At 46.0% G+C, this 25,579-nt stretch overlaps 1 protein-coding gene across 8 annotated transcripts in view; it reads left to right on the forward strand.

Annotated features, from left to right (window-relative positions):
* The window catches only part of APBA2 (amyloid beta precursor protein binding family A member 2), a 240,583-nt gene that overhangs the window by 18,809 nt on the left and 196,195 nt on the right, over positions 1-25,579 (forward strand). For 3 of the 8 annotated variants that reach the window (XM_048868170.2, XM_048868166.2, XM_048868173.2), the window contains exon 1: positions 18,572-18,723. The exons of 1 other annotated variant lie outside the window; for it this stretch is intronic. Coding sequence is in view for 1 of the 7 variants with exons in the window: in XM_075133026.1 (XP_074989127.1) it covers positions 19,748-19,750 (3 nt within the window). In the remaining 6 variants the exon portion in view is untranslated. Of the gene's footprint in view, positions 1-18,570; positions 18,724-19,610; positions 19,751-25,579 lie in introns of those variants that run through there. 4 more of the 8 variants (XM_048868174.2, XM_075133026.1, XM_048868167.2 and 1 more) reach the window with 4 other exon arrangements.

Genomic DNA, 25,579 nt, shown 5'->3' on the forward strand with positions numbered 1-25,579 from the left:
GCAACTGCTGCCTTTGCTCACTGTTACTATCTCATTTTGGGTTGAGAGTAAAAACTTAAATCACTAAACACTTGGTAGAAAATAGGGCTCTCACCTTACTCTGAAGAGAGCACACACTATATACATCAAAACTTATTCTCTCTTTAGAGTAACCAGACATTCAAAAATAAGCTTAAACTCCCTCCCCAACTTTAGACACTCTCATGACCTTCAGGAGAGACGCTCCAAGCCCTCTTTTGCTACTAGATTGGAGCTAATTGGACAGGCCTGCTCTCACTTTCAGCACTTCTCAAGGGCTGCTCAGCACCTTACAGTATCAGCTTGTTTGTGCTCTTGCCTAGTCATGCTCCACAGTAACTTTTTCTTTCTTTCAGTGAGACTTTCAAAGGTCCCCACAGCCAAAAGCCAAACTAGAAATATTGTTCTTTAAATCTGACCTTTGGTCTTTACGGCAATATATAACTTCTTAAATAGCCAGACCTTAACTAAAGAAGGGGCCTGAAGTACAAATCCAAAGTTTGCGGATATTCAGATGCGACATTTGGCTCACACCTATCTCTACCTATAAATACCAAAAGAAAACCAGATCCTTCCTTCATTTCTCCCCAAAGGGATACTACTCCCAAATACAACAGGATATGCTAGCTCCTTTAAATCAGGTTTTGGATCAACTTCTAACCTGTTCCTGGTGCCAGTTCAGAGGAATACTGGGATTTGTAGTTCCAAAGGCTGATAAGAGTTGCAGGCTCTGAGGCAAAGCATGCTGGGAAGGGGGCAGATTGTGTTTAGGGAGTTCCCTTTCTTCAGATTAGTGATAAGATGGGGATAACCATACAAATTGGATTACCTTGGAAGGAAACTCAATGAGAACTGGATGGCTGGAGAAACTATCCTAGGGAGGGGGAAGTTTGTTTATTTTGGGGTGAGAGTATAATCTTGGAAAGGATGAAGAGTCCTAGGAAGTAGAACAGGAAGTGGCCTAGGGCAGTGAAGCATAGAGGGCATGAGGTCTGGCTAAATGCTTCTTTTTGGGGTGGCCTTAAGGCTGAAGTTCCTGGTGCTGGTAGATAGTCACTCCTCACTGCATTTCATCAAAGGACACCCGCTTGTGCAGACTCTTGGTGAAGAGCCTGTGGCACAGAAACAGAGCAGGAGGGGGGAACAGGGTGAAGAATTCAATTTGGGCTTTTGTTAGCCTGAGGAGAAGCTAGCTGTAGCAATAAATGTAACACAAATATAAAGACTATCTCTTCCTCTGGATGAAGAAAGAACTGAGGAGGAAAGTTGCCTGCTGTCTTACTCAATGACAAGGTAAGAGATTGTGGTGCATACAAAAGTAGAATATATTAAAGACCACCCAACCTATTGCAATTTATTAAGTAACTGGTGAAAGAATCCTCTTTGTGATGAATTTCAAATGCTTTCTAATGGCAAATATTTTTCTACAGCAGCCCTCACCTGGAGGAGTTTGAAGCATGCTCTATTGACCAAAGCTTCCCTGTCTCTAAACTTTACCATGGGTGACAGAATAAATTTCTATATAATCTTAAAACACTCGTCTTTCTAAATTCCTCTTTCAAAGTCAGTGGGAGTCACAGGTGGCTTCCACCTTGCAGGACTGACTTTCCATCATGTGTACACACAAAATACTGTTGCGCTCGCCTCTGAACACTTGGGTCACCTAATGGAAAATCTGTTCTGTCCTGATGTTTGATTTCCCCCCACCCTCTAATCTAATAAGCAGGATGGAACAGATGTACACAAATGCCTGTAAACTTTTTTAAATATAAAAATCACCTTGTGTTTGAAGAATTGCAATCACCCAGTGTACTTCTGGTAGACTCAGAATTGACTAGCTTTCCTTGTGATGCTTTTTGGCTGGATGTGATGTTTTGATAACTGGTCAAACCTACTTTAGTGCTGTTACCTGACTTGGCTGAGTGCATTGTCAGGCTGTGGTAACTTTTGATTTCAGTTATAAAATTAGCTTTAGTCAAAATGGAATAATTTATCATACATCTAATATAATGTGTGTGAAACATGGGAATATTACATGCTGTAGGATGCATAATTTAAGTCTGATTTTCTGAACTGCTAACTTGCAGTAACAGTTCTACTTTTCATTGAAGTACAATATCTTTTTTATATTTATGAAATAAAAAAAGCTTCATAACAAAGGTAAAACATTGCGAGATTTAGTACTGTATCAGAGTTAATAAAAAAAATTCTAGAAACACCTTTTGGTATTTTACAATTTGTATTAAAATTTGAACAAAGGTGGCAAATATTCCAATGTGCAAATGACGTTTAGAATATTGACTTTGTTTTTGAGGTGAAAGGCTATAGCTGCACTGTGACTCTTTCAAAGGTCCCTTTTCTTTCATTAGAAAGCACAGCAGAGCATAATTTGATAGTACTCTGATATCTACAAAACAATGGAAAGTGACAATTATTATAAAACAAATAAGAAAAAATAGTGATGCTGTGTATTATTGTAAGAGATGAAGATTTTAATCTTCTGTTGCTGTGTTCATTCATTTTCAAGCAGAATACAGAGTGTGAACCTGTTCCCGTGACAAAACTCTTGTCGACTTCATTGGGAGCAGGAGCAGAGCTCTAGTCTTATGGTAACCGTTCTAGTCCCCTTAAATTAAATGGCTGTCACAAAGGTCATAGGACCTTCTAATTGTATCTGGGACCTTTTTTTTGTTCTTATTGGGCCTGATTCTGTTCTCACTTACCATAATGTAAATGAGGAGTAATGTTAATGGAATAAATGGAATGACAGTGGTGTAAAATAGGTGAGAGAGAGAAGAATCAGGTCATCCTCTTCTCATTTGCAGCCTTCAGTGTTTTGCTTTTGGTACTCTTTTCTGATGCTCCCCCATGTGTCTAGATGATCTCATAATTGTGGGATGTTGTTCACACCAGAGGAGTATGAGACTTCCGCTATCAATGATGGCATTCTGGAATGTTGCATTATGGTTTATTTGTAGTTAACATGGAAGTGCATTTTATACATGCATAATACTGCGTGTGTGTGTATCCTTTTCAAACGGGTACATTAAAACTTTTCTCTCTGCTGATGTTCCCTCCCCTGCAACAGTCCGGTTAGCTGAGGCATTCAGCAACTTTGTGATCTTAGCTTAATTTTTATTTCACCTTTGCAGATCATCTTTGAAAAAGAAAATGCAGCCAAAGCACTGTATGCACATAAGTATAAAATTTAGTTATATTTGTTCCAACATTCGTAAATAGTTTCTGGAACAAGAGATTTTGGGTGTGTTGGGTTATTTGGCAAGTAAAATCAAGTTCTCTTCTTCCCCCACTTCCAGTTTTCCAGGATGTTCTTTTTCCCTTCTCAGAGCCTAGGGATGTTCCCATTTTACGCTGGCTAAGGAAGCTGACACAAATTCCTTCGCATCCCATCAGTGTTACCCTATCAACCAAAGGGTTCAATGTCAATTGATGCAAAAGATCTTCTCCCTGTTTTCTTCTGCACAACTCCAGTCCCTGTCCACCTGGAGAATCATCAGATAGAAGGCCACATAACTGAATCCAGTTCCATAGGTGGTTATTTAATCAAAAATAATTTCTTGCTGCACTTATTTTTAAAGAGAGAGAGTTGTAAAGCTCTGGAATCACTGCACCTCTTCAGCAGACAGCACAGAAATTGTAGGATTAGACTCATGCTATTGGGGGCAGGGAATAAGATGTTATAAAATTTGCTATTGAAAACTTTATCTTTCTCTAATTATACCTAGTCCTAAACTAAAGGAAAACATTAAAACTTCTTATACATTTGCTGTTAAAACTCAACCTTACAGTTTTGCAGATATGCTAAAACACTGTATAGGGAATGTCCTTCCGTGTTTGTACTCCACTCCCAAGTTCAGATGAAGTCATTCCAGTCCTGAGGAGAAGTGCTCCCTGCTCAAGATTTCACTCTCTGAATTCAATTGCTTTTATTAGTGAATTATATATAATGCTTCATCATATGTGTTGGTAGGTTATTTAAGTAGAAATTATTCTGTAATGCTACCTTCAGATCCAGTGCTAACTATATATTTCCTAGTAGTGCAAGAGCAGGCTTGGAAAACTACAAACTAGGGTATAGTTACAGTGCTTTGGAGGAATTCCTCTTGCTTGTTCGGCACCCATTCTTGGGCGGATACACAGAGAAGCATTAGTGCTGAATGAGGCCTGGAGTGTCCTCTCCTGATCTGTGTACAGAAGGTTCATTCTCTGGAACATAGAGGGTGTTCCATATGTGTGGATTCCATGGAAGAAGGTGAATGAGTGGCCTGGGGCCCTTGTAGGTGGGCCAGGGAACACATCCCATACTTCCTCTGCCCCCCTGAAGCAGAGAATATGGCTTTGGAGCTATGCATTGTCTTCAACAAAACCCCCTTGACAGGGAGTCTGGGGAAGCTACAAGGCCTAAAGCTGGTGCAGAGGGACTAGGCCACTCTGACATACCAGGGTACAATCCAAACCAATGAGTAGCTGTGTCACTCCTGCCCTGCAACCTAGGATGCCCTTTACAATGCCTTGCTGCGGTAGTCTCCAACATGGACTGTTCTCAAACAACCTCCAGCATGTGGGACACTCCCAACTACGTAGAGATGTGCTGTAGCCAGACAGCCACACCTTGGCTCTTACCAGCCTTAACATTTACCACAGGTGACTCCAACATACCCCCAGTCTCAGATTTTTCCCCAGCAACATATGTCCTGTACTGCCCAGCGCTCTCCTGGACAGTACAAGTGTACTGAGTCTTATTGTTTTAAGGGAATAATATGCACACCTTTTGTTGCTCTAAATGGAGTTACCCAGACACTTCAACTTGAACACACTGGATTAAATAAAACAGTAAAACAAATACAGAGAGATTTTAAGTGACTACCAGTAATGAGGCATAAACGTCAGAAATGGTTACAAGGAAAAGAAAGATAAAACACTTACTGGTGCCTAACTTAACAAACTATATTAGATTCAAAGCAAAGTTTTCTCACCACATGTTTTCAGCAGTCTTACTGACCAAACTCTTTAGGTCAGGGCCCCTCCCCCAGAGTCCAACAGCTGCTTTTGACTCTTCAGATGCAGTGAATGTGATGGGCAGGAAGAAAGAGGGGGGTGTCTTTCCCTTCTTTTTATGGTCCTGTCTCTCATTTCCAGCTGGGAGCCAGGTGACAGGCAGTGTGTGTGGAAGGGAACTCCATGCTGTTTCTCTGCTGGAGTGTAGATTTTAGCCCCTTCCCCCTTTCTTGCCAAAGAATGTCCACTTAGCAGGCAATGGTCCATCAGCTTTGTTTATACCTGGCTGAGGCATGAGCTTGCCTTTTGTTGCTCAGGAACTGGTTTGGCAGCTCCCAAGACTTATCTGGAAAACATACTTCTAGTTGTGATTTCAGCTTATAACTTCACATATAATGCTGCTATGTGCCTTTTGCCATGATATTGATCAGTCAATTGAGTTTGTAAAATGCCACCTCACAAGACACGCCTTGTACAAAAATTATTACAATGGTGTGTAGGGTGTGAACTCAGGGGTATATTGTCAGAGCCACTACACAGATGGCCCTGTCCTCACAGGGTTTCTGTAGGTTTGGGAGTAGACTCTCAGGGCATGGCTACACTTGCAGATGTAGAGGGCTTTGAGTTAAACCTGCCTTCAGAGAGCACAGTAGGGAAAGCGCTGCAGTCTGTCCACACTGACAGGAACAAGCGCACTGGCGTAGCCATATTTGCGGCACTTGCAGTGGCATTGGGAGTAGTGCATTATGGGCAGCTATCCCACAGAGCACCTCTTCCCATTCTGGTACTGTGGCTTGTGGGAAGGGGGCAGGGGGTGCGGGGCATTCTGGGTCCTGTCCCAAAGCCCTGTGATGCGTTGGTTCACATCCCAGCAATCACTGTACTTCCATCCACATTTGGTGCCATCTTTCAACGTTTTTTGTACTGCACGCTCTGTCTTCCCTTTTGGTCTGCGGGAATGGAGCCTGAACTGCTGAGGCGTATGCTGACGAGTCTAGCCAGCACGTCACGTTTGGCAGTCAAGTTATTCCTTATGATCCAAAGTGACAGTGATATCGACTCGAGTAACGCATATGACATGATTTTGCTTGTGACATTCACGGACATGCTTACTACCAGGGGCATGCTTTTGGGCTCGGGAAACAAGCACTGAGTGGTGGGATCACATCGTCATGCAAGTCTGGGATGACGAGCAGTGGCTGCAAAACTTTCAGATGAGAAAAGCCACATTCATGGAACTGTGTGAGGAGCTCACCCCCACCCTGCAGCACAAGGACACGAGATTGAGAGCTGCCCTGACAGTGGAGAAGTGGGTGGCTATTGCAATCTGGAAGCTGGCAACTCCAGACAGCTACCGATCAGTCACTAACCAGTTTGAAGTGGGGAAGTCGACCGCTGGAATCGTGTTGATGCAAGTTTGCAGGGCCATTAATCTCATCCTGGTCAGAAGAACCATGACTCCAGGTGACGTGGATGACTTTTGCATAAATGGGTTTCCCTAACTGCGGAGAAGCGATAGATGGCACACATATTCCAATTCTGGCACCAGCCCACCTAGCCTCTGAGTACATTAATTGGAAGGGGTATTTCTCTATGGTTCTCCAGGCGCTTGTGGATCACCATGGGCGTTTCATTGACATTAACACAGGCTGGCCTGGAGATGTGCATGACGCACGTATCTTTCGGAACACTGGCCTGTTCAGGAAGCTGCAAGCCAGGACTTTTTTTCCCAGACCGGAAGATCTCCATAGGGGAGGTCAAAATGCCCATTGTGATCCTTGGAGACCCCACTTACCCTTTAATGCCGTGGCTCATGAAACCCTGAACAGGGCAGGGCAGTAGGCTGACAGCAGCAAGGAGCGGTTCAACAACAGGCTGAGCCAGTGCAGAATGATTGTGGAGCGTGCTTTTGGCTGTTTAAAGGGCCGCTGGCGCTCTCTGTATGGGAAGCTGGACCTGGCCGATGACCGCATCCCCGTGGTTATATCCGCATGCTGTACCCCCCCCTAACATTTGTGAAGGGAAGGGTGAACAATTCACTCAGGCATAAAACTTGGAGGTTCAAGACCTGGAGGCTGAATTTGAACAGTGAGAGAGCAGGGCTATTAGAGGGGCCCAGCATGGGGCTGCAAGGATTAGGGATGCCTTGAGGGAGCAATTTGAGGCTGAAAGCCACCAGTAATGTCTGGTGCCCTGCACCGGAGTGAAGTGCAGTGGTACCAATGGTAGTAGGAATCTCTGTTTGCTACACTGACTTGCAGAGCCTGTTTCTTTCCTGGGCTAAGGTATCTTTTTCTTTATGCAATAATAAAAAATGTTTTCAAAGCCAAAAAATCCATTTATTGAAAAGAAACCCAACTGCTTGGGAAACAGGGCAAAGGGGTGGGGTGGGGAACGGTACAATCATAGATTTGCATATGTCCTGTTATCATACTCAGCCTTCCTGTCTGGAGTGCTGTGCAATGAGTGCTGCACTTCAGGATGGCTATACTGCATGGTGATGGGGGTTGAGTGCAGTGGGTAAGGGTCGTAGTTTTCAGGGCTGGGTGGTGAAGCTACAGGTGTTGGAGGCAGCCGGTGGCGGTAAGAACCTGGATGTTGGGGAGAGTGGGTTGGAGGTGACATGGGGGCACAAGGGTAAGAGTTTTGGGACAAGGGCGGCAGGGGGAGGTTGGGCTCCGCCTGCATGGCTATGAGCTCCTGGATCAAGTCCGCCTGGCACTCCATTATGCTTATCAGCCGATCCATGCTTTGCTGCTGGAGCAATGCGCTTTTGTGTCGGCGCTCCTCATTCTGCTGGCGGATCCTCCTTTCACTGTCCTGCTACTTCTGCACTTTTCCATTTTCATTATTTGAATGCTGCATTACTTCATGCAACATGTCTTCCTTGCTTCTACATGGCCCCTTTCTGATTCTTTGGAGTCTTTCGGCCAGTGATAACACGGACGGCTGAGATCTCAAAGTTGCATCTGTAAAGGCAAAACGCAACACTTAACAGAGGCAGCATTGTTCACACCAGACAGAGCAATGATTCCCCCATACTCAAGGGCAAGCACAGCCTACATAATAGCATAATTTGCCCATCCCAAAGTGAGCGTGCACAACCCATGGGAGCCCCAAAATGGTGAGTAAGCACAGGGTCAAGCGTGACTGATTTTCATGGCTGTACTGTCCTCTGGGTTTCTGTGCCTGGGGGAGAGCCAACAGCGGCAGGGGGCCCCTATACTGAACACTGTCCCCACATTTTCCACAGGAGTTCATCCTGGAAGATATCTCACTGCTGGGAAGCAAGGGAGGGTCTTCTACTGCAATGTGGCTTCTGCCCTGGCCCATATGCAGCTTGTCTGTGTGCAGCAATGGTTCCCCCACCCTTCACGGCAGTGGTGCGGACAAGTTATCCTTACTGGGACAAGGAACATAGTGGCTTTCCCAAGAAACCTGTGCAAGTGCATTGCCCAAGTTCTGGATGAGACCTTTGAAGAGATCACAGAGGCCAATTACCACGATGTGAGAGAGCGCATCAACGCCCTATTCTGCATCTAGGAGGCATGCAGCCCTAACCCTCCTCACCCCAAGAGCCTGCACCGAATAACTTCCTTCCCAAAATAAAACCGCTTACCGGGAACCTCCTCTGGTGTTTGTCCTTCCCCAAGCACCGCCTGCCGTGACTGGCTACCTTCCTCCTGGCTTGAGAACAGCTGCTGGCTGCATACATCTAGGGATTCCAGGGTGTCTTCCTCCGCCTCAGCACCCTCGCTCCTGCTTTGCTCCTCCTCCTCCCATCTTGTTGAAAGGGGCTCTGAAATGTCCATGGTGGTACTCGGAGTGGAGGTGGGGTTGGCCCCAACTATCACGTCCAGCTCTTTGTAGAAACGGCAGGTCTCAGGGGCAGCAGCAGAGCGGCTGTTTGCCTCACAGGCTTTGTGGTAGGCATTCCGCAGCTCCTTTACTTTAATCCTGCACTGCAATGCGTCCTGGTCATGGCCCCTTTCCATCATGTCCCTTGATATCTGCTCGAAGGTATCGTAATTCCTACATCTGGAGTGCAGCTGGGATTGGACAGCTTCCTCCCCGCAAACACTGATGAGGTCCAGCGCCTCGCCATTGTTCCATAGTGGATCGCCTGGCGGGTGGAGGCATGGTCACCTGGAAAGATTCACTGAGAGCACTCCATGCCTGGCTGAGCAAACAGGAGGGGATTTTCAAAATTCCCAGAGAATTTGAGCGCGGTTCTGACGGTTGGTCACCTGAGGGCAGGGCAGTAGAGCTCAAAGTGATAATCAGAGTGGCTACAACAGGCATTGTGGGACACTTCTGGAGGCCGATCAGAGCACACTGACAGACCAGGGCGTCCACACTGGTGCTGCGGCACTCCAGCGGGGGCACACAAAACATGATTTCACTTGCCGAGATGGAGTAGCAGGAGTGGACCAGCCGCGGAGTCTGTGCACTGTACGTGCCTTGCCAGTGTGGATGGGTACTGAGCCCAGGGCTCTTTTAATGCACTATAACTTGCAAGTGTAGCCAAACCCTCAGTTATTCTTTAGGGGGGAAGGGAGTTGAATTTTGCCCCACAAAGAACAATGGTGAGGAACTCTTTGAGGGGATCCTTGCTGAAACTTCCTCCTGTAGTGATCTGGCCCTTGATTTGCCAGAGAGAAGAACATCACTCATTCAATGAACAGTAAAATAGAAAGAATTAATTTAAAATTAACCAACACTCACTCTGCACACATTTGATAGTTTTGCTAATATGATATTCATGTTAACCAAGTGATAAAAACTGTTTACTGCACAGATGAAATATCCTAAAATGGTAATGTAGACACTGCTAAGCATGATATATAGTAGGCTCTAACTAACCTTTGTTTAAGGTTTCAAACAGAGTCATGTGGGTGATAAGATTCTGTTAGTTCCTGTTCATTTTCATATAAAGATGACATATATCTATATGAATTGACCTAACATTCATATTTTATTTTAAACCAAAGGTCTTCAGCCTTCTAGGATTTGAAAATACCTTTAAGAGGTGATTTGCAACAGGCTTAAATATTTATGAGACTAGAATTTATCCTACTCTGGAGGGGAAAGATATTGCCTCCTGGGATGAAATGCTCCTGTAATAGCTGCAGAATGATGCTGGTACCTGTAGTCTAGAATTATTAATATGCAAAGCATTGCAGACACTTTAACCCAAATATTGGAAAGAATGTAGGGCAGTTTGTGCGTGGTTGAGTGGGAGTAATTTCGTATGCATTAGAATGTACACACTTGTTTATGTATATTTTTAGGGGATAAAATTACTTATTGGATTTCTAGCTGTAACACTACTTTTTAAAGTAACCTTTTAACTGTTATGCTTTGTAAATAATATTTAAGGAATAGCTAAACTCCATTTGCACAGAATGGGTTAAGAACATAAGAACCACCCTACTGGGTCAGATCAAAGGTCCATCTAGCCCAGTATCCTGTCTTCCAACAGTGGCCAATGCCAGGTGCCCCAGAGGGAATGAACAGAACAGGCAATCATCAGGTGATCCATCCCCTCTCGCCCATTCTCAGCTTCTGGCAAACAGAGGCTAGGGACACCATCCCTGCCCATCCAGGCTAATAGCCATGGATGGACCTATCCTCCATGAATTTACCTAGTTCTTTTTTGAACCCTATTATAGTCTTGGCCTTCACAACATCTTCTGGCAAGGAGTTCCACAGGTTAACTGTGCGTTGTGTGAAAAAATGCTTTCTTTTGTTTGTTTTAAACCTGCTGCCTATTAATTTCATTTGGTGACCCCTAGTTCTTGTGTTATGAGAAGGAGTAAATAACACTTTTTCTTATTTATTCTCCACACCAGTTATGATTTTATAGAACTCTATCATATCCCCTCTTAGTCATCTTTTTACCAAGCCGAAAAGTCCCAGTCTTATTAATCTCTCCTCATTATGGCAGACGCTCCAGACCTCTAATCATTTTTGTTGCTCTTTTCTGAACCTTTTCCAATTCCCATATGTCTCTTTTGAGATGGGGCGACCACATCTGCACGCACTATTCAAGATGTGGGCATACCATGGATTTATATAGAGGCAATATGATATCTTATGTCTTTCATAATGAGTTGTGCGTTTTGATTTGTATCTACTTCAGATTTGCAATAAATTACAAAAATGCATAAACAGCCTTAATTGTTTGCTTACCATAAAATAATTTTTCAGTAACCAGGATCCAGATTGTCTGACGGGATCCATAAGTGGGGAGAGGAGAGCTGTTTTTGTGTGAGAGGAGAGCTGTTTTTGTGTGTATCTTTCCTCACCTGCACCAAAGGGGGAATGCTGCTTTTGTCTCCACAGGGGACTTACGTGGAAAGGGTTCTGCAGAGTTTGCAGAAGAGCATGGAACTAGCTTATTAGGATATGAATATACAAGTTAATATGCACCCTTTTTTCCTTTCACTTTTGTATGTAATTTTAATGAGAAACTATAATAAGTATCTGGATAAGTCACTAATTGCAATATGAGGCTGAGGAAGAACACTTAATGGGAACTTCAATAGGGCACCACTTTTGGAGCAACACAGTCCTAAAGGGAGAAGTCACTTGAAGGAGAGACCACTCGTGCTCCCTCCCCATCAAGCCCTGATTTCTACTTTTGGTGAACTGCTTTAGCGAAGTTTGCCCTTTCCATGTAAATGGGGTTATTTCTATAGAATTAATCAGTTTTCAAGACTCGGTTCATTCAGTTTATGACACACAACACGTTATTCCCCCATAAACCACAGAGCTGCAAATAAATTTTAAGTTATGTATGTGTACACCAGTGTGGACAATTTTATACATAAAATGTTATATATGAAAGAAAGAACCAAAATATAATGAAGTAACAGCATAAAGATGTTTGGCAGATCAGATACAAGTAGACCACAATGCACAAGTATAAACCACATGCCTAACTGGGTTGGATACATAATGACTACACTGCATAACATCTAGCTGATGGGAATGCAAGTCAACTAAATTAAAATTCCTTTTCACTCTTGGTGTCATGAGATATTTATGCTCACCCTTACACTCAAATCTGAGGAGTTGCTAGAAATCTGCAATTTGTATGTACGCTAGCTTACCTTCTGTCACAATTGCCTCCCAGATGTGCCTTTATATTCAAAATACTTCTAAAGGCACCCACTGTGTTTAATGATTATCTAATCGTTTCTAAGAAAAGGCCTGAGCGATCATGTATGTTTATCATTCACCATAAAAAAAAATTATGTTCCCAGGGCACTGTACACCATGATGAGCCTTCAAATATTAAATGAATCATCTTATGATTCCTATATCTTGTATGGGGGTCTATATCCAGTCCTCCCAGGGAGATGTTTCTTCCATCTTGTACTAATACTATCAGTCTATGACCCTACTGTAGATTATGCTTAGCTGTGTCCATGTCTCCAGCTCTAATGTTCAATCTCTTTTACTCCCTTTTTCTTAGGGCTAGTCTTAGGGCATGTCTACACTGGCAGAGTTACAGCGCCGGGAGTTACAGCACCGCTCAGAGAAGGGAAATCGCTGTTGTGTGTTCACACCGTCAGCTGCCTGCGCAATAGCATGTTCACACTTGCAGCGGTATTCGGAGTGGTGCATTCTGGGCAGCTATCCCACAAAGCACCTCTTTCTCTTTTGCCGCTAAGAGTTGTGGGAAGGCGGAGGGGGTCATGGGGCATTCTGGGTCCTGTCCCAGTGCCCCGTGATGCATTGCTTCACATCCCAGCAATCCATGTACTTCCGTCTACATTTGGTGCCATCCTTCAATGGTTTGTGTATTGCACTCCCTGCCTCTTTGGGCTGCAGGAGTGGATCCCAAACTGTTGACCAGTATGCTGCATGCTCTGACCACGAGTGGCAGTGGAGTTATTCCTTAAACTACAAAGGCAAGAGGAGTACGACATTGATCTCGCCATGCATAGTAGCTATGACATGAGCTTGCTTGTGGCATCACGGAGGTGCTGACCACAGTGTAATGCCACTTTTGGGCTCGGGAAACAAGCACTGAGTGGTGGGATCACATCATGATGCACATCTGGGATGACAAGCAGTGGCTGCAGAACTTTCGGATGAGGAAAGCCAAATTCATGGGACTGTGTGATGAGCTCACCCCAGCCCTGCGGCACAAGGACACGAGAATGAGAGCTGCCCTGCCATTGGAGAAGTGTGTGGCGATTGCACTGTGGAAGCTGGCTACTCCAGACTGCTACCGATCGGTCGCTAACCAGTTCAGAGTGGGAAAGTCGACCGTTGGATTCGTGTTGATGGAAGTGTGCAGGGCCATTAATCGCGTCCTGCTCCAAAAGACCATGACTCTGGGCAGTGTGTGTGACATGGTGGATGGCTTTGCACAAATGGGCTTCCCTAACTGCAGAGAGACGATAGATGGCATGCATATTCCAATTCTGGCACCAGACCACTTAGCCACTGAGTATATTAATTGCAAGGGGTATTTCTCAGTGGTTCTCTAGGCACTTGTGGATCACCATGGGCGTTTCACAGCATTAATGCAGGCTGGTCTGAAAAGGTGCATGATGCACACATCTTTCGGAACACTGGCCTGTTCAGGAAACTGCAAGCAGGGACTTTCTTCCCAGACCAGATCACTGTAGGGGAAGTAGTAATGTCCATTGTGATCCTGGGAGACCCCACCTACCCCATTTTACAGAAGCAGAATTGTTTGCAACACACAGAACACTGATTCAGTGATTTAAAACACAGCGAGTACTCCCACGCATGTCACTAACTAGCTGACCCCAGGCAAGCACATATGAGCCACAAGACCCCCAAAATGGCGAGTAGCCACAGGGGCAGGGTAAATTGCTTTTCCTGGGCCCTGCTATACACTGGGCACATGGCTCTTGGGGAGAGCCAGCGCTGTGGGAGGAGCTTGATAATCATTCCCGTCCCCACATTTTCCACAGAATGTGATCATTATAGAAGATATCTTGCTGCTGAGGGTCAGTAGAGAATCAAGGGAGGGTCTTCTCCAAGACTGCAGCTTCTGCCCTGGCCCTTATGTGGCTTGCCTGTGTGCAGCAGTTGTGGATTTAGAGTTAGTGGGGCCCTGTGCTCAGCTTCATTTTTGTACCATTAGCTAACTATTGTGAAGTGCTTGGGATAAGAGCGCTTTATAAAAAAAATGTAAAAAAGCATTTGGGTGCGGGGTCTGGCCAGGACTTATGGTGCAGGAGGGGGCTCAGGGCTGGGGGTGCAGGGTCTGGGAGGGAGTTAGGGTGCAGGAGCAGGCGGGGGGTTGGGGTGCAGGGTCTGGCCAAGAGTTAGGGTGCGGGAGGGGGCTCAGGGCTGGGTCAGGGGGTTGGGGTGTGGAGCACTTACCTGGGGCAGCTCCCATTTGGTGTGAGGGGTCCAGGTGGGGATGTGGTGGGGTGGTGCAGGAGTCAGGGTAGGCAGGGGACTGGGGGGGGGGGCAGGAGTCAGGAAGGGCAGGGTGTGTGTGAGAGGGGTGCAGGAGTCAGGGCTGGGGGTGCAGGGTCTGGGAGGGAGTTAGGGTGCAGGAGTGGGTTGGAGTGCAGGGTCTAGCCAGGAGTTAGGATGCAGGAGGGGGCTCAGGGTTGGGGCAGGAGGTTGGGGTGTGAGGTGCTTACCTTGGGCAGCTTCCATTTGGTGCGAGGGGTGCAGGTGGGAATGTGGGGTGTATGTGTGCAGGAGTTCCCATTTGGTGCTCAGGGTGGGGGGAGGATGTGTGTGTGGGGGTGCAGGGGGCAGGGACTGTGTGAGGGAGGTGCAGGAGTCGGGACTGGGGTCTGGGGGTGTGGGCTGGGGTTGTGGGGGTGCTCCCAGCCCCCTGCCCTGAGCGGCTCACTGCAGGGGTTGTGGGGGGTGGGGTATGTGTAGGGGGAGTGTGGGGGCCCCGCCTTTGCTCCGCCCTACCCCGCTTCCACCTCCTTCCCAAAGGCCCAACCCTTACCTTTTCTCTGCCTCATTCCCTGAGCATGCTGCGGCCCCTGTCCTTCCCCTCCTGGAGCGACCTGAGCGCCCCTCCTGGAGCGACCTGAGCACCGGCAAACAGCTGTTTGGCGGCGGGGGAAGCACTGGGAGGGACTGGGAAGGGTGGGAACACAGCACACTCAGAGGAGGAGGCAGCAAAGAGTCAGAGGAGGGGGAGCTTGATTGCTGGTGGGTGCAGATCCTGCAGCAGGAGCCAGCAAGACCAAGCTTCTACCTCCACAGCTGCCTGGCCCTGGAGCCCGCATGCCAGGGCACCCTGTGTTTTACTGTAAATCCACCTTTGTGCGGAGCTATGTCCCGCGCGCCTGGTGCTCCTGCCAGGGAGCAGGGTTCGGCACAGGGGCTTCCCCTGCTCCCTGGCTGGAGCGCTGGGTGGACAGAGTGGGTCAGGGTGTGGGGGTGCCCCATTTGTCCAGAGCCCCTGGGCATGGGCCACATTGGCCCAGGGGTGAATCTGCCACTGGAACCCAGGAGTCCTGACTCCCAGTCCCCCCTGCTCTAACCAGAAAACACCATTCTCCTCTCTGAGCTGATAGAGCTCAGGAGCCATGAGTCCCAGCCCCCCTTGCTCAAAGCACTAGTCTCCACTCCCCTCCCAGAGCTGGAGAGAGAACCTAGGAGTCCTGACTCCAGCTCCCCCGGGCCTCCAACACTGAGGCAAGGGATGGTCCCAAACACACCCAGGCATTCCCTGCCCATCCAGGTCTGTGGAACTGGGGGCAGGGACTGAAAACTGGACCATCTGGGGAACTTGCCCCATTGTTTGTAATGGCAGCCACAACCTGCTTCCTCGGCAGCCACAACCTGCTTACCCTGGCTGGCTCCAGAAAACTTACATGGAAATATTATTTCTGGGGTCTCCCTACTTCTTCTGAGGGGTTTAATGAGCCTCCACTCCTCGTTCCTCTGCACATGACAGTGAGAGGCTCTGGGGGCCCTGGATCCTGGCTACCTTGGCTACACCTGGGGTGGGCTGTTTGCAAAGCACCAGAGCCTGCCAGCTTCTGCTACCCGGAGTGAGCAGACGCCCGAGTTGCCAGGGAGCACTGCCAGGGGAGTGGCCGGGCTCCTACCTGGATGGTGATCATGTCATGCATGGAGCTGGGACTGGCAGCCCAGGCTGGCCCTTCAGGGGAAGTGGGCATGTGCGGTGCGCCAAGCCCAGGCCCCTCTGCTATCCGGACGGGGTGAGCAGAGCAGGGCCAGGGGCTGCTTTCCAAATGGCTCCTCTCCCGACATCTGCACCTCACAGATAGTGGGCTGCCTCCTTCCTTCCCGTGGCCTCTCCACCATGCTCAGGAAGCTTGCCCTCCCCTCGCCTGTCACTGTGAACCTGCAGGCACTCCCTTCCCCAACCCTGGGCTAACCCCCTCCTCAACCAGAGCCATCTCCTCGGGCTATGAAAGGCCCCCTGTAGATGCTGCTGAGGCTCTCTGTTATCTTCCTGTCTCGGCGGGGAGGCTGATGGTGGTTACTCTGGTAACCGGACTTTTAGTGTCCAGTCAGCAGTGCCGACCAGATACTGCCAGGTCCCCTTTTTGACCGGACTTGATCGTTGAAAACCAGACACCTTGCAATCCTAAAGTCGTACCATTGTAAAGGAGCTACAGCAGAAACTAGAACTGGACTCAAAAAGCCAAACATGGCCCAAAGGACAGCACTTGACTCCCAGCCTTAGAGTACCCCTTCCGTTGCCAGTTGGTGGTCTTCTGAATTTTTTTAATATAAAAATGTATTGTATGTCTGATTTGTTTTGAAACAGTGCAGAGAAAACTTATTGGCAGCTGAGGTGAAGCTCTCAGACTTTACCATTTGTAGGCAGGTATGAACCTCCTAACCTGAGGAGGGGAGTGTGTGATTAGAGCTATTCCAAAATTTGTTGAATAATGTATCTGACTAACTTCCCAATATTTTAAAGCAAATTATCCAATTGATTCTTTTCACCCATTTTCTAGCTATTTGTCCACCATACAGAGCAAATACTTCATCCATATCCATATCCATTGGCAATGGAGCGTACCTGTACATAATATTAAATATTAATATGAATAGGAGCCATCCTATTTAATTTATTCATAAATGATCTGGAGAAAGGGGTAAACAGTGAGGTGGCAAAGTTTGCAGATGATACTAAATTGCTTAAGACCAAAGCAGACTGTGAAGAACTTCAAAAAGATCTGATAAAACTAAGTGATTGGGCAACAAAATGGCAAATAAAATTTAATGTGGATAAATGTGAAGTAATGCACACTGGAAAAAATAACCCCAACTATACATACAATATGATGGGGGCTAATGTAGCTACAACTAATTGGGAGAAAGATCTTGGAGTCATCGTGGATAGTTCTCTGAAGACGTCCATGCAGTGTGCAGCGGCAGTCAAAAAAGCAAACAGGATGTCAGGAATCATTAAAAAAGGGATAGAGAATAAGACAAAGAATATCTTATTGCCCTTATATAAATCCATGGTACACCCACATCTTGAATACAGCGGACAGATGTGGTCCCCTCATCTCAAAAAAGATATACTGGCATTAGAAAAAGTTCAGAAAAGGGCAACTAAAATGATTAGGGGTTTAGAATGGGTCCCATATGAGGAGAGATTAAAGAGGCTAAGACTTCTCAGCTTGGAAAAGAGGAGACTGAGGGGGGATATGATAGAGGTATATAAAATCATGAGTGGTGTGGAGAAAGTGAATAAGGAAAATTTATTTATTTGTTCCCATAATATAAGAACTAGGGGTCACCAATGGAAATTAATGGACAGCAGGTTTAAAACAAATAAAAGGAAGTTCTTCTTCACACAGTGCACAGTCAACCTGTGGAACTCCTTGCCCGAGCAGGTTGTGAAGGCTAAGACTATAACAGGGTTTAAAAGAGAACTGGTTAAATTCATGGAGGTTAAGTCCATTAATGGCTATTAGTCAGGATGGGTAAGGAATGGTGTCCCTAGCCTCTGTTTGTCAGAAGGTGGAGGTGGATGGCAGGAGAGAGATCACTTGATCATTACCTGTTAGGTTCACTCCCTCTGGGGCACCTGCCATTGGCCACTGTCTGTAGACAGGATACTGGGCTGGATGGACTTTTGGTCTGACCCAGTATGGCCATTCTTATGTTCTTATTAAAAAAAAGGTAGTTTGTTTTTCCCAGCTAGATATGGGATATCTTTATAGTAGAGGTGCATCTGTACCAAAACCGCAGGATCAAACGCTCCCAAACTTTATGAGGAAAGGGGACAGAAAGGTAATAATCTGAACTCTGATTTTTGGGGCTTGGGGCCGTCTCCAGTTAATATCATAGAGAACCTGGGGAAGGTTATATTAGGAAAGTCCTGTTTGCTCTGATTCTTTCTCTGCTGCTGACTGTGGGAGGGCCAGGGAATAGGGTAAAATGTTAATGAGTGGGGACGGGGGGGGCAGCTTGCTGAGGCCTCTCAGACCCCAAAGGCGGACTGGGCTTCCCTTCCTCAAAGCTTCCAGGCCTTTGGTTATGCGTCATGCAGAGCCCGGGGCTGCTGGGGAGGAGGCTGTATCTGCTGCTACTCAGCTTCCCGGGTTCATTAGTAGTCTCCGTGTGTGGCTCTGCTCTGAAGCAGTCACACAATAGAGCTGGTGCGGCTGGTCCCGCTCGGTCTGTGAGGAGCAGGAGTGGAGGCGAGGGGGCGGCAGAGTCCCAGCCCAGGTAAGGGGGGAGGAGGTAAAGCCCCGGCAGCCAGCCCGGCACCGGCGCTTGCTAGGGCTTTGCTCCCAGAGCGGGGTCAGCAGAGGAAGGGGCCGAGTCGGAGCCTTTGTGCCCCAGGCAGGGGGGGGAGGAGGGAACCGCTGTAGACACCACCGCCGCTGAGAGCTCCCTCAGGAGCGGGGAGTAGGATGCTGCAGTGCTGGCGGGGGAATAGTGTGTGGAAGCCCCTCGAGTGCCTTGCAGTGTGTTTGTGTGGGGGGAGGGGGTTAGATGCTGCATTCAAGTCCCGCTCCCCGACCCCAAGCTCCGTGCAGTGTGCATGTTTGTGTGGGGGGAGGGGACCAGACGCTGCATGCAAGTCCCATTCTGTTTGTGTGGCAGATACTGCATTCAAGTCCCCCTCCTCTACCCTGACTGAGCTCCTTGCAGAGTGTATGTGGGAAGGGGCCAGATGCTGGATGGAACTCACACTCCCCTACCCTAAGCTCCTTGCGGGGGGAGGGGGGGCAGATATGTCATTGAAGTCCCATTCCCCTACCCTGAGCTCCTTGTAGGGGTGTGTGTCGGGGGAGGGGGTAGATGCTGCTCCTGGCAGTGTGTTTGGGGGGGAGGGGGAGATGCCGCATGCAAGTCTTCTACCCCAAGCTCCTTGTCCTGGTGGGATGCTCCTAACAGGATATTGCATGTATTCTCTCCTTCCCCCCTAAACCAATCGACCAACCACATTTTAGCTCTAGCTAGTGGGGGGAAATTAAGCTCCTTGAAAGGGGTCTGTGGGGTGGAGAACTGTCTGCAGTGCAACCCTTGCAGAGCGAGAATTTTGCTGCCACCAAATCTCATCCCCATTCTCTCGCTATTGCGGGGGAGGAAACCAACCCTGCCAGCAGTGCAAAGGGAAGCCAGATTGGAAAGAGACTCCAGCAGGAAGAGTGTAATTTTACTAATATGATAGTTTATTTAATGTGTAGCAGCTGATGAGAGAGGGCATTGCTTGGTCGATCTGTTGCTGTGGTCTGGAAAGGTGATGGTAATGATGGTATTTATATATTAGTGTCTGGTGCAGGGATGGATTCAGAAGATGTTCTCTGCCTGGTACAGAAGAGCTTTTCTTTCTTTCTATTGTGGTAACATAGTGGTGGCAGGGAAGCTTTAATGCAGCTGCCTCATTTCAGTCAGATGAGAACTGGAAATGGGAAGTATTTCTGTCCAGAAAGTTGTTGCTGCTGCTGGGATCACCTTTTTCTCTGACTGCAGTCTATGCTGTATTCTGTTCTTTTATTTTGTGCTTCTGTCCCTCTCCTGATAATTTATATATGCAATATTTTAGAGTGTAACTTTTACAGATTTTGATATTACCTCATTATCTAATATCTTGTCTGGAATGTGTGTATTTGTATGTGTGGATGTTTATATAGTGTGTGTATGTATATTTCATTGTCAGTACCAGCTCTGAAGTGTGTGTGTGTATGTATCTCCACACATTGCTCATCTACAGTGCTGGAGAATTCAGAGTTAATTTGTTTTAAGATTGAAAAACACAGAAGAGAAGGCTTCATGTCATGCACACATCTTAGCATTTATATTTGTTTCTGGTTTATCATGCCTCCAGTGTAGCAACTGAATTAGAGCTTTTGATCGACTTTCCTCCCCCCCCCCCGCCTTCATAATGAGGTCTGGAGGGAAAAGCTACTCATTTAAAAATTCTCCACTTCATTTTTCTTAGAGTAAACAGTGTGACAAATTATAACATGATTTCTCCGCCCTCCCCCTTTTGCCAGCTTTACGATGACCAGATGATGGGGGTTTTGGTATTGCCGGAGGGGTATACCAGAGGGGGTCCAGTGTGTATGAGGCTGAATGTTCAGTAGGGAAGAATTGACATGCTTTGCCTTAACAACTGGCAGTCTGTACTTTTTGATTTACAAAGTTAGTTTTCTTGTGCTGGTGGTTATATATGAGCAAGGATATAAAAGGAGACTAAGAAAAAGGAAACCTTACTGAATTCTATGTAATATATTCTTTATATAGGTATTCTTTATAGTTGCTTTTTACTCTGCCTTGAGATGGTTTAAAAAGACCAACCATCTTAGCTTTGCAAACAGGCCGTAGTAATTTAAGTAATTAGATGATTTTCAATCATCCTAGCCTGTCAAGAGAGCCACAGCATATCACAGGAAATGGTGGTGTTTTTGCAGGAGGGGTATTTTAGGCATTTACTGACTCTGTTGCTGAACAAATCTTATTAGCTCTGCAAGCCAGTGGAACTATAGATAAAAAAAGATAACAGCTAAAAAGTATCTTAATTTAACTTGGATATCTGTAGTGTGCAGTATATTATGGCATATAGTGATAAAGTAGTAAAGGATTTTTGCAAATATTTTGGTATTCTTTTAGTTTCCCATGTGAGACTGTAAGCCATCCAGGAGTTATGGCTATGATATGTGCAGATACTCCTCAACATCTTGATTTTTCTGATATTACTCAACTGTACTGAGAAACTATATTTTGGAAATGAGTTGTCTTATTTGCTGGGGTTAACGTGGAAAACTGACACGTCTCGATATGTCTGAGTTGCACAGACCTTTCTTAGGAAGGTGCAGAGAATTACATATGTTCTCCTATTCCTTCTTCTATGTTTAACTTCATCTTATTACTATGGATAAGTGGGAAAAACAGCTGCCTTGACATGCTTTGTGTTAGTACATCTGCTGGTCTCTATGGATATCTTTCTCTTTTGCAGACCTGCTCTTCATAGTCTCTGGCTCCTGAGACTTCTTTAACTTGCATTTTCTAGTATATCAGCCCCTCTTCTTTCTGCTTTTAAACTAATGTTGCTGACTAGAAGCAACCTCATTCATGTCAAAAAGAGGCAAACCAAATTAATCATAACCTTTTCCCCTTCCCCACTTGTTTTCCCATACCTTTTAAAGTCGTTTAAAAGTGTTTAGAAAACACCAGTGCCACCTGAGTCTTCTGGTCATATGTCCATTGACATTTCAAATTGGTCCCTCCAGAAGCAGCACTGGTATAGGATCGGTGCTCTAGATGAGAGGAGTTAAATGAGATCTGTGATGGGAACTCTTCAAAATTGAGCTCAATTTTGAGGCAACAAACTTTTTTGAGCTGGAAAACAGAATAAAAATATGCCAGGATTTGTCTTCCTGTGTCATTCTGCCTCTGAGGTGGAGCTCAGATATCATAGACTTTCACCCCCTGTGCTGGATGAGGGGCCGGGCCTTTAACTTTTCATTGCAGGGAATAGAGCTTTGGTTAAACCTCCCCAAATAGCATATCCTAGAATGTTTCTCACTGCCGCTGATTTCCCCACCCATCTTCCCATCAGCAAAGGCAACTTCGCCAACCTAATGAAAGGATAGATTGGTCCTGCATGATATGTATTCGCTTATGTGGAGAAACATGCAACATTAAGCTTTGCTTCTCTCCCTAAAGAAACCTAGTGGGAAGGTCTCAAAGTTCATGCCCAAGCTGTGGTTGATCAAAAGTTAGTTCTAATACGCTTCACGCACCTAACTTTCAGCTACCAGCAGTTTATGCTACTATGCAAGAGACACCAACATCACAAAGTTTCTTAATTTTTGCAACACTTATTTTTCCCCATAATCCTTTCATATATATGGGGACTTGCTTAAGATACATTAAAAAATTATTCTGGGATCAAGAGAGACAAATGACATAGTAGACAGATAAATTGCCTGACTTTTGGAGGCATTTATAGCTCAAAGTAGGAAAGTTTTCCTTCTTCCTCTTCCATCTTTAGCTGAAGACAACTGAAATATATAATTAACATATAAATGCATTAACTGGGGGGACACTCTGGTCCTCATCATGATATCTGATCTATGTTGGACTTCACCTTCACCAGATTGTAGGATTGAGACTTTTGTTTGAAATGTGTAGCTCTTGCATTAATAATATTCTTGTGCTTCTCAGCGATACTTCAGCAAAAATCTTATTGTAGATACAATTGGACTTATATTTCAGGTACAGTGTTCAAATCCTGTTTAGGTTATGTTTTCATTTAAAAAAATCATATTACTCTACTCTCTCTGTCAAGTTGCAACAATTATCTTTATTATTCAAAAATATTTGTTGACCAAAAATGCTTTTCTTTTGGTTGAAGAACCAAAATAGAACGTATGCGGCAATCTTACAAATTCTTCATGCCTTGGGGACAGCGTACCCTCTAGTATTCAGCTTCTTCTCACAGCCCCTGAGGACTTTTCCCTAAGGACAAATGTGAAGATGGAGAGGGGAGTTTGAAAATAGGGTTCAGGTAGCCTTGTCTGTGTGTCTCAGTATATCCAGATAAACTTCTTCTGAATGTTTATCTAGTTAAATTTCTGGATGGTTAGCCAAACACCAACACTTCTGAAAATACTCTGACATCCACCAGAATGCACCCCAGCCTGTCATTTTATCTGGAGAATTGTCCCTCAGGTACTCATCTTCGAGCTGTTGGCAACTATTTGAGGGTAATTTGTGTCTAGAAGGTTATTACTAAAAACTTGGATAGTTAAGTGATTGTGAGCCATACAGGTACCTAGATAAGGTTTTATCACCTGTACATTTAACAGCTTGTCTCAAATCTAGCAAAAGTCATTGCTCATTGGTGTGTTTTTTTCCCATTGTATTTATTTAACTTAATGGGCTCTCTCTGGTGTCTGATATTGTACTGTGGGACATGCTCAAAGGCACAGGGCATTCATTGTGCATCTGCCACTGACTTTCAGTGAGAGTTAGGTGCCTAACTGCACATCATGCCTTTGAAAATCTCCCCCTCATCTTTACAGTTTCCCATAATCGATTTTGGATGTTGTGTATTAAAGTTTTGATTGAGACTTTTTCTACCTGAGCAATTGTGTCTAATAAAATGCTACTTTGTTCTCTTAAAACGCCTTTTTGCCCAAGGATCTTGCAGTCACTACAGACTAGGAGTCTGACCCTGTAAACCTTTCTCTCATGGAATACCACACACAGGAAGACGGGCCTTGCCAGATCCAGTCCTATGGTATTTTTTCAGTAATGAGGCAAGAGTCTTGCCTCATTATAGAGCAGAGGTCCCCAAACCGTGGGGTGCACCCCTTGGGGGGGGGCACAGAGGAACATTCGGGGAGGGGTGCAGCTAGGGTTGCCAATTTTGGTTGGACGGATTCCTGGAGGTTTCATCACATGACATAATATTTAATTAAAGATTAATCTTTTTAATTTCTGGAGACTCCAGGACAATCCTAGAGGGTTAGGTACGGCTAGGGCCTGGGCCATCCCCCACAGGGGGTGGGGAGGGAATGCCCCCTAGCTCCGCTCCTGGCTCCACACCCCCAGCTTTAGCCCTCTTACTCCTGTCCACATCTCCCCTGGTCCCAGCCCCGGTTTGGGGTGGGGAGGCATGGACATGGGTAAGGAGAGGGCATGAGGTAAAAAGTTTGGGGATGACTGTTACAGAGGTTGGGTTGGCCCCACTAAGTGTGTCCCGCAGCACACTTGTAAGGTGGCCAAAGGAAATGTAGTGCTCACTGACTAACACTGAAATGCAGTCACCTCTGCTGTGAAACAAAGCAGCTGCTGCTCACAGCAGCCTTCTAGAACAGGTTTTAGGGCATGAAGTGGGGAAGAATAATAACACTGTCCAGTTGAAATGGCAAACGGGTATTTAGGGAAGCAGAGAGTTATTGGCTAAAATGGAATTGGTTCAGGCAGGGAGGGAGAGAAATGCTGATCCCTTGCTCAGTGGCGTTTAAGACTTCAAATTAGGTTGTCTGAAAAGAAAACACATTTTTTTAGGGTGGGTGGCAGAGGTGGTTTGGTCCCATTCTCTCAAGTAAATTAAAATGAGATATTGTTGCTGCTGTGATTGTATAAAAAGCATTTCTGTGCTCTCTGCTGCTTCTGCTTTGGTTTGTTGTAGGTGACAGCTAAGTGATGATCTTGATCACTGACTTTGGAGCACTGGCCTGACTTGCCTTTCAGTGTACACGGTAGATACCCTGCAAATAAACCTCTTGCCTCAAAGGTGTCATCAAGAACTCAAAGTTGCCTTTGGGAGACCTGAATAGTAACATTCAGAAATGTCTTTCAAAATACATTTTGTTTAATCCTTTCTTATTTGAAATCCAAACTCCAGCTCAAGGTTGTGCCCAACACAGTGCCCAACAACGTGGAGTGTCGTGTGTGTATATATATATATATATATATATATAAAAATAAAAAATATAGTTGAACATAATTCATATATATATAAAGTTCCTCCTCTACCTTGGTGGGTCTTGCGCTTATTGGCGGATTTGCTCGCCTTGGAGCTTCATGGCAGCCCTCAGCTTGGCTGTTTTTCTGAATTCACAGTCCAGGTTGACTCCTCCTGTGTCTGACCAGGAGTTGGGAGGATTTGGGGGGAACCTGGGCCCGCCCTCTACTCCGGGTTACAGCCCAGGGCCCTGTGGAGTTGTCTAGAGTGTTTCCTGGAATAGCTGTGCGACAGCTACAACTCCCTGGGCTACTTCCCCATGGCTTCCTCCCAACACCTTCTTTATCCTCACTATAGGACCTTCCTCTTGGTGTCCGACAATGCTTGTACACCTCAGTCCTCCAACAGTCCGCATTCTCACTCTTGGCTCCTAGTGCCTCTTGTTCCCAGCTCCTCACATGCACACCACAAACTGAAGTGAGCTCCTTTTTAAAACCCAGGTGCCCAGATTAGCCTTCCTTAATTGATTCTAGCAGCTTCTTGATTGGCTGCAGGTGTTCTAATCAGCCTGTCTTAATTGTCTCCAGAAGGTTCCTGATTGTTCTGGAACCTTCCCTGTTACCTTACCCCAGGAAAAGGGACCTACTTAGCCTG

The sequence above is a fragment of the Caretta caretta genome, chromosome 10 (assembly GCF_965140235.1).
Source record: "Caretta caretta isolate rCarCar2 chromosome 10, rCarCar1.hap1, whole genome shotgun sequence".
Lineage (NCBI taxonomy): Eukaryota > Metazoa > Chordata > Testudines > Cheloniidae > Caretta > Caretta caretta.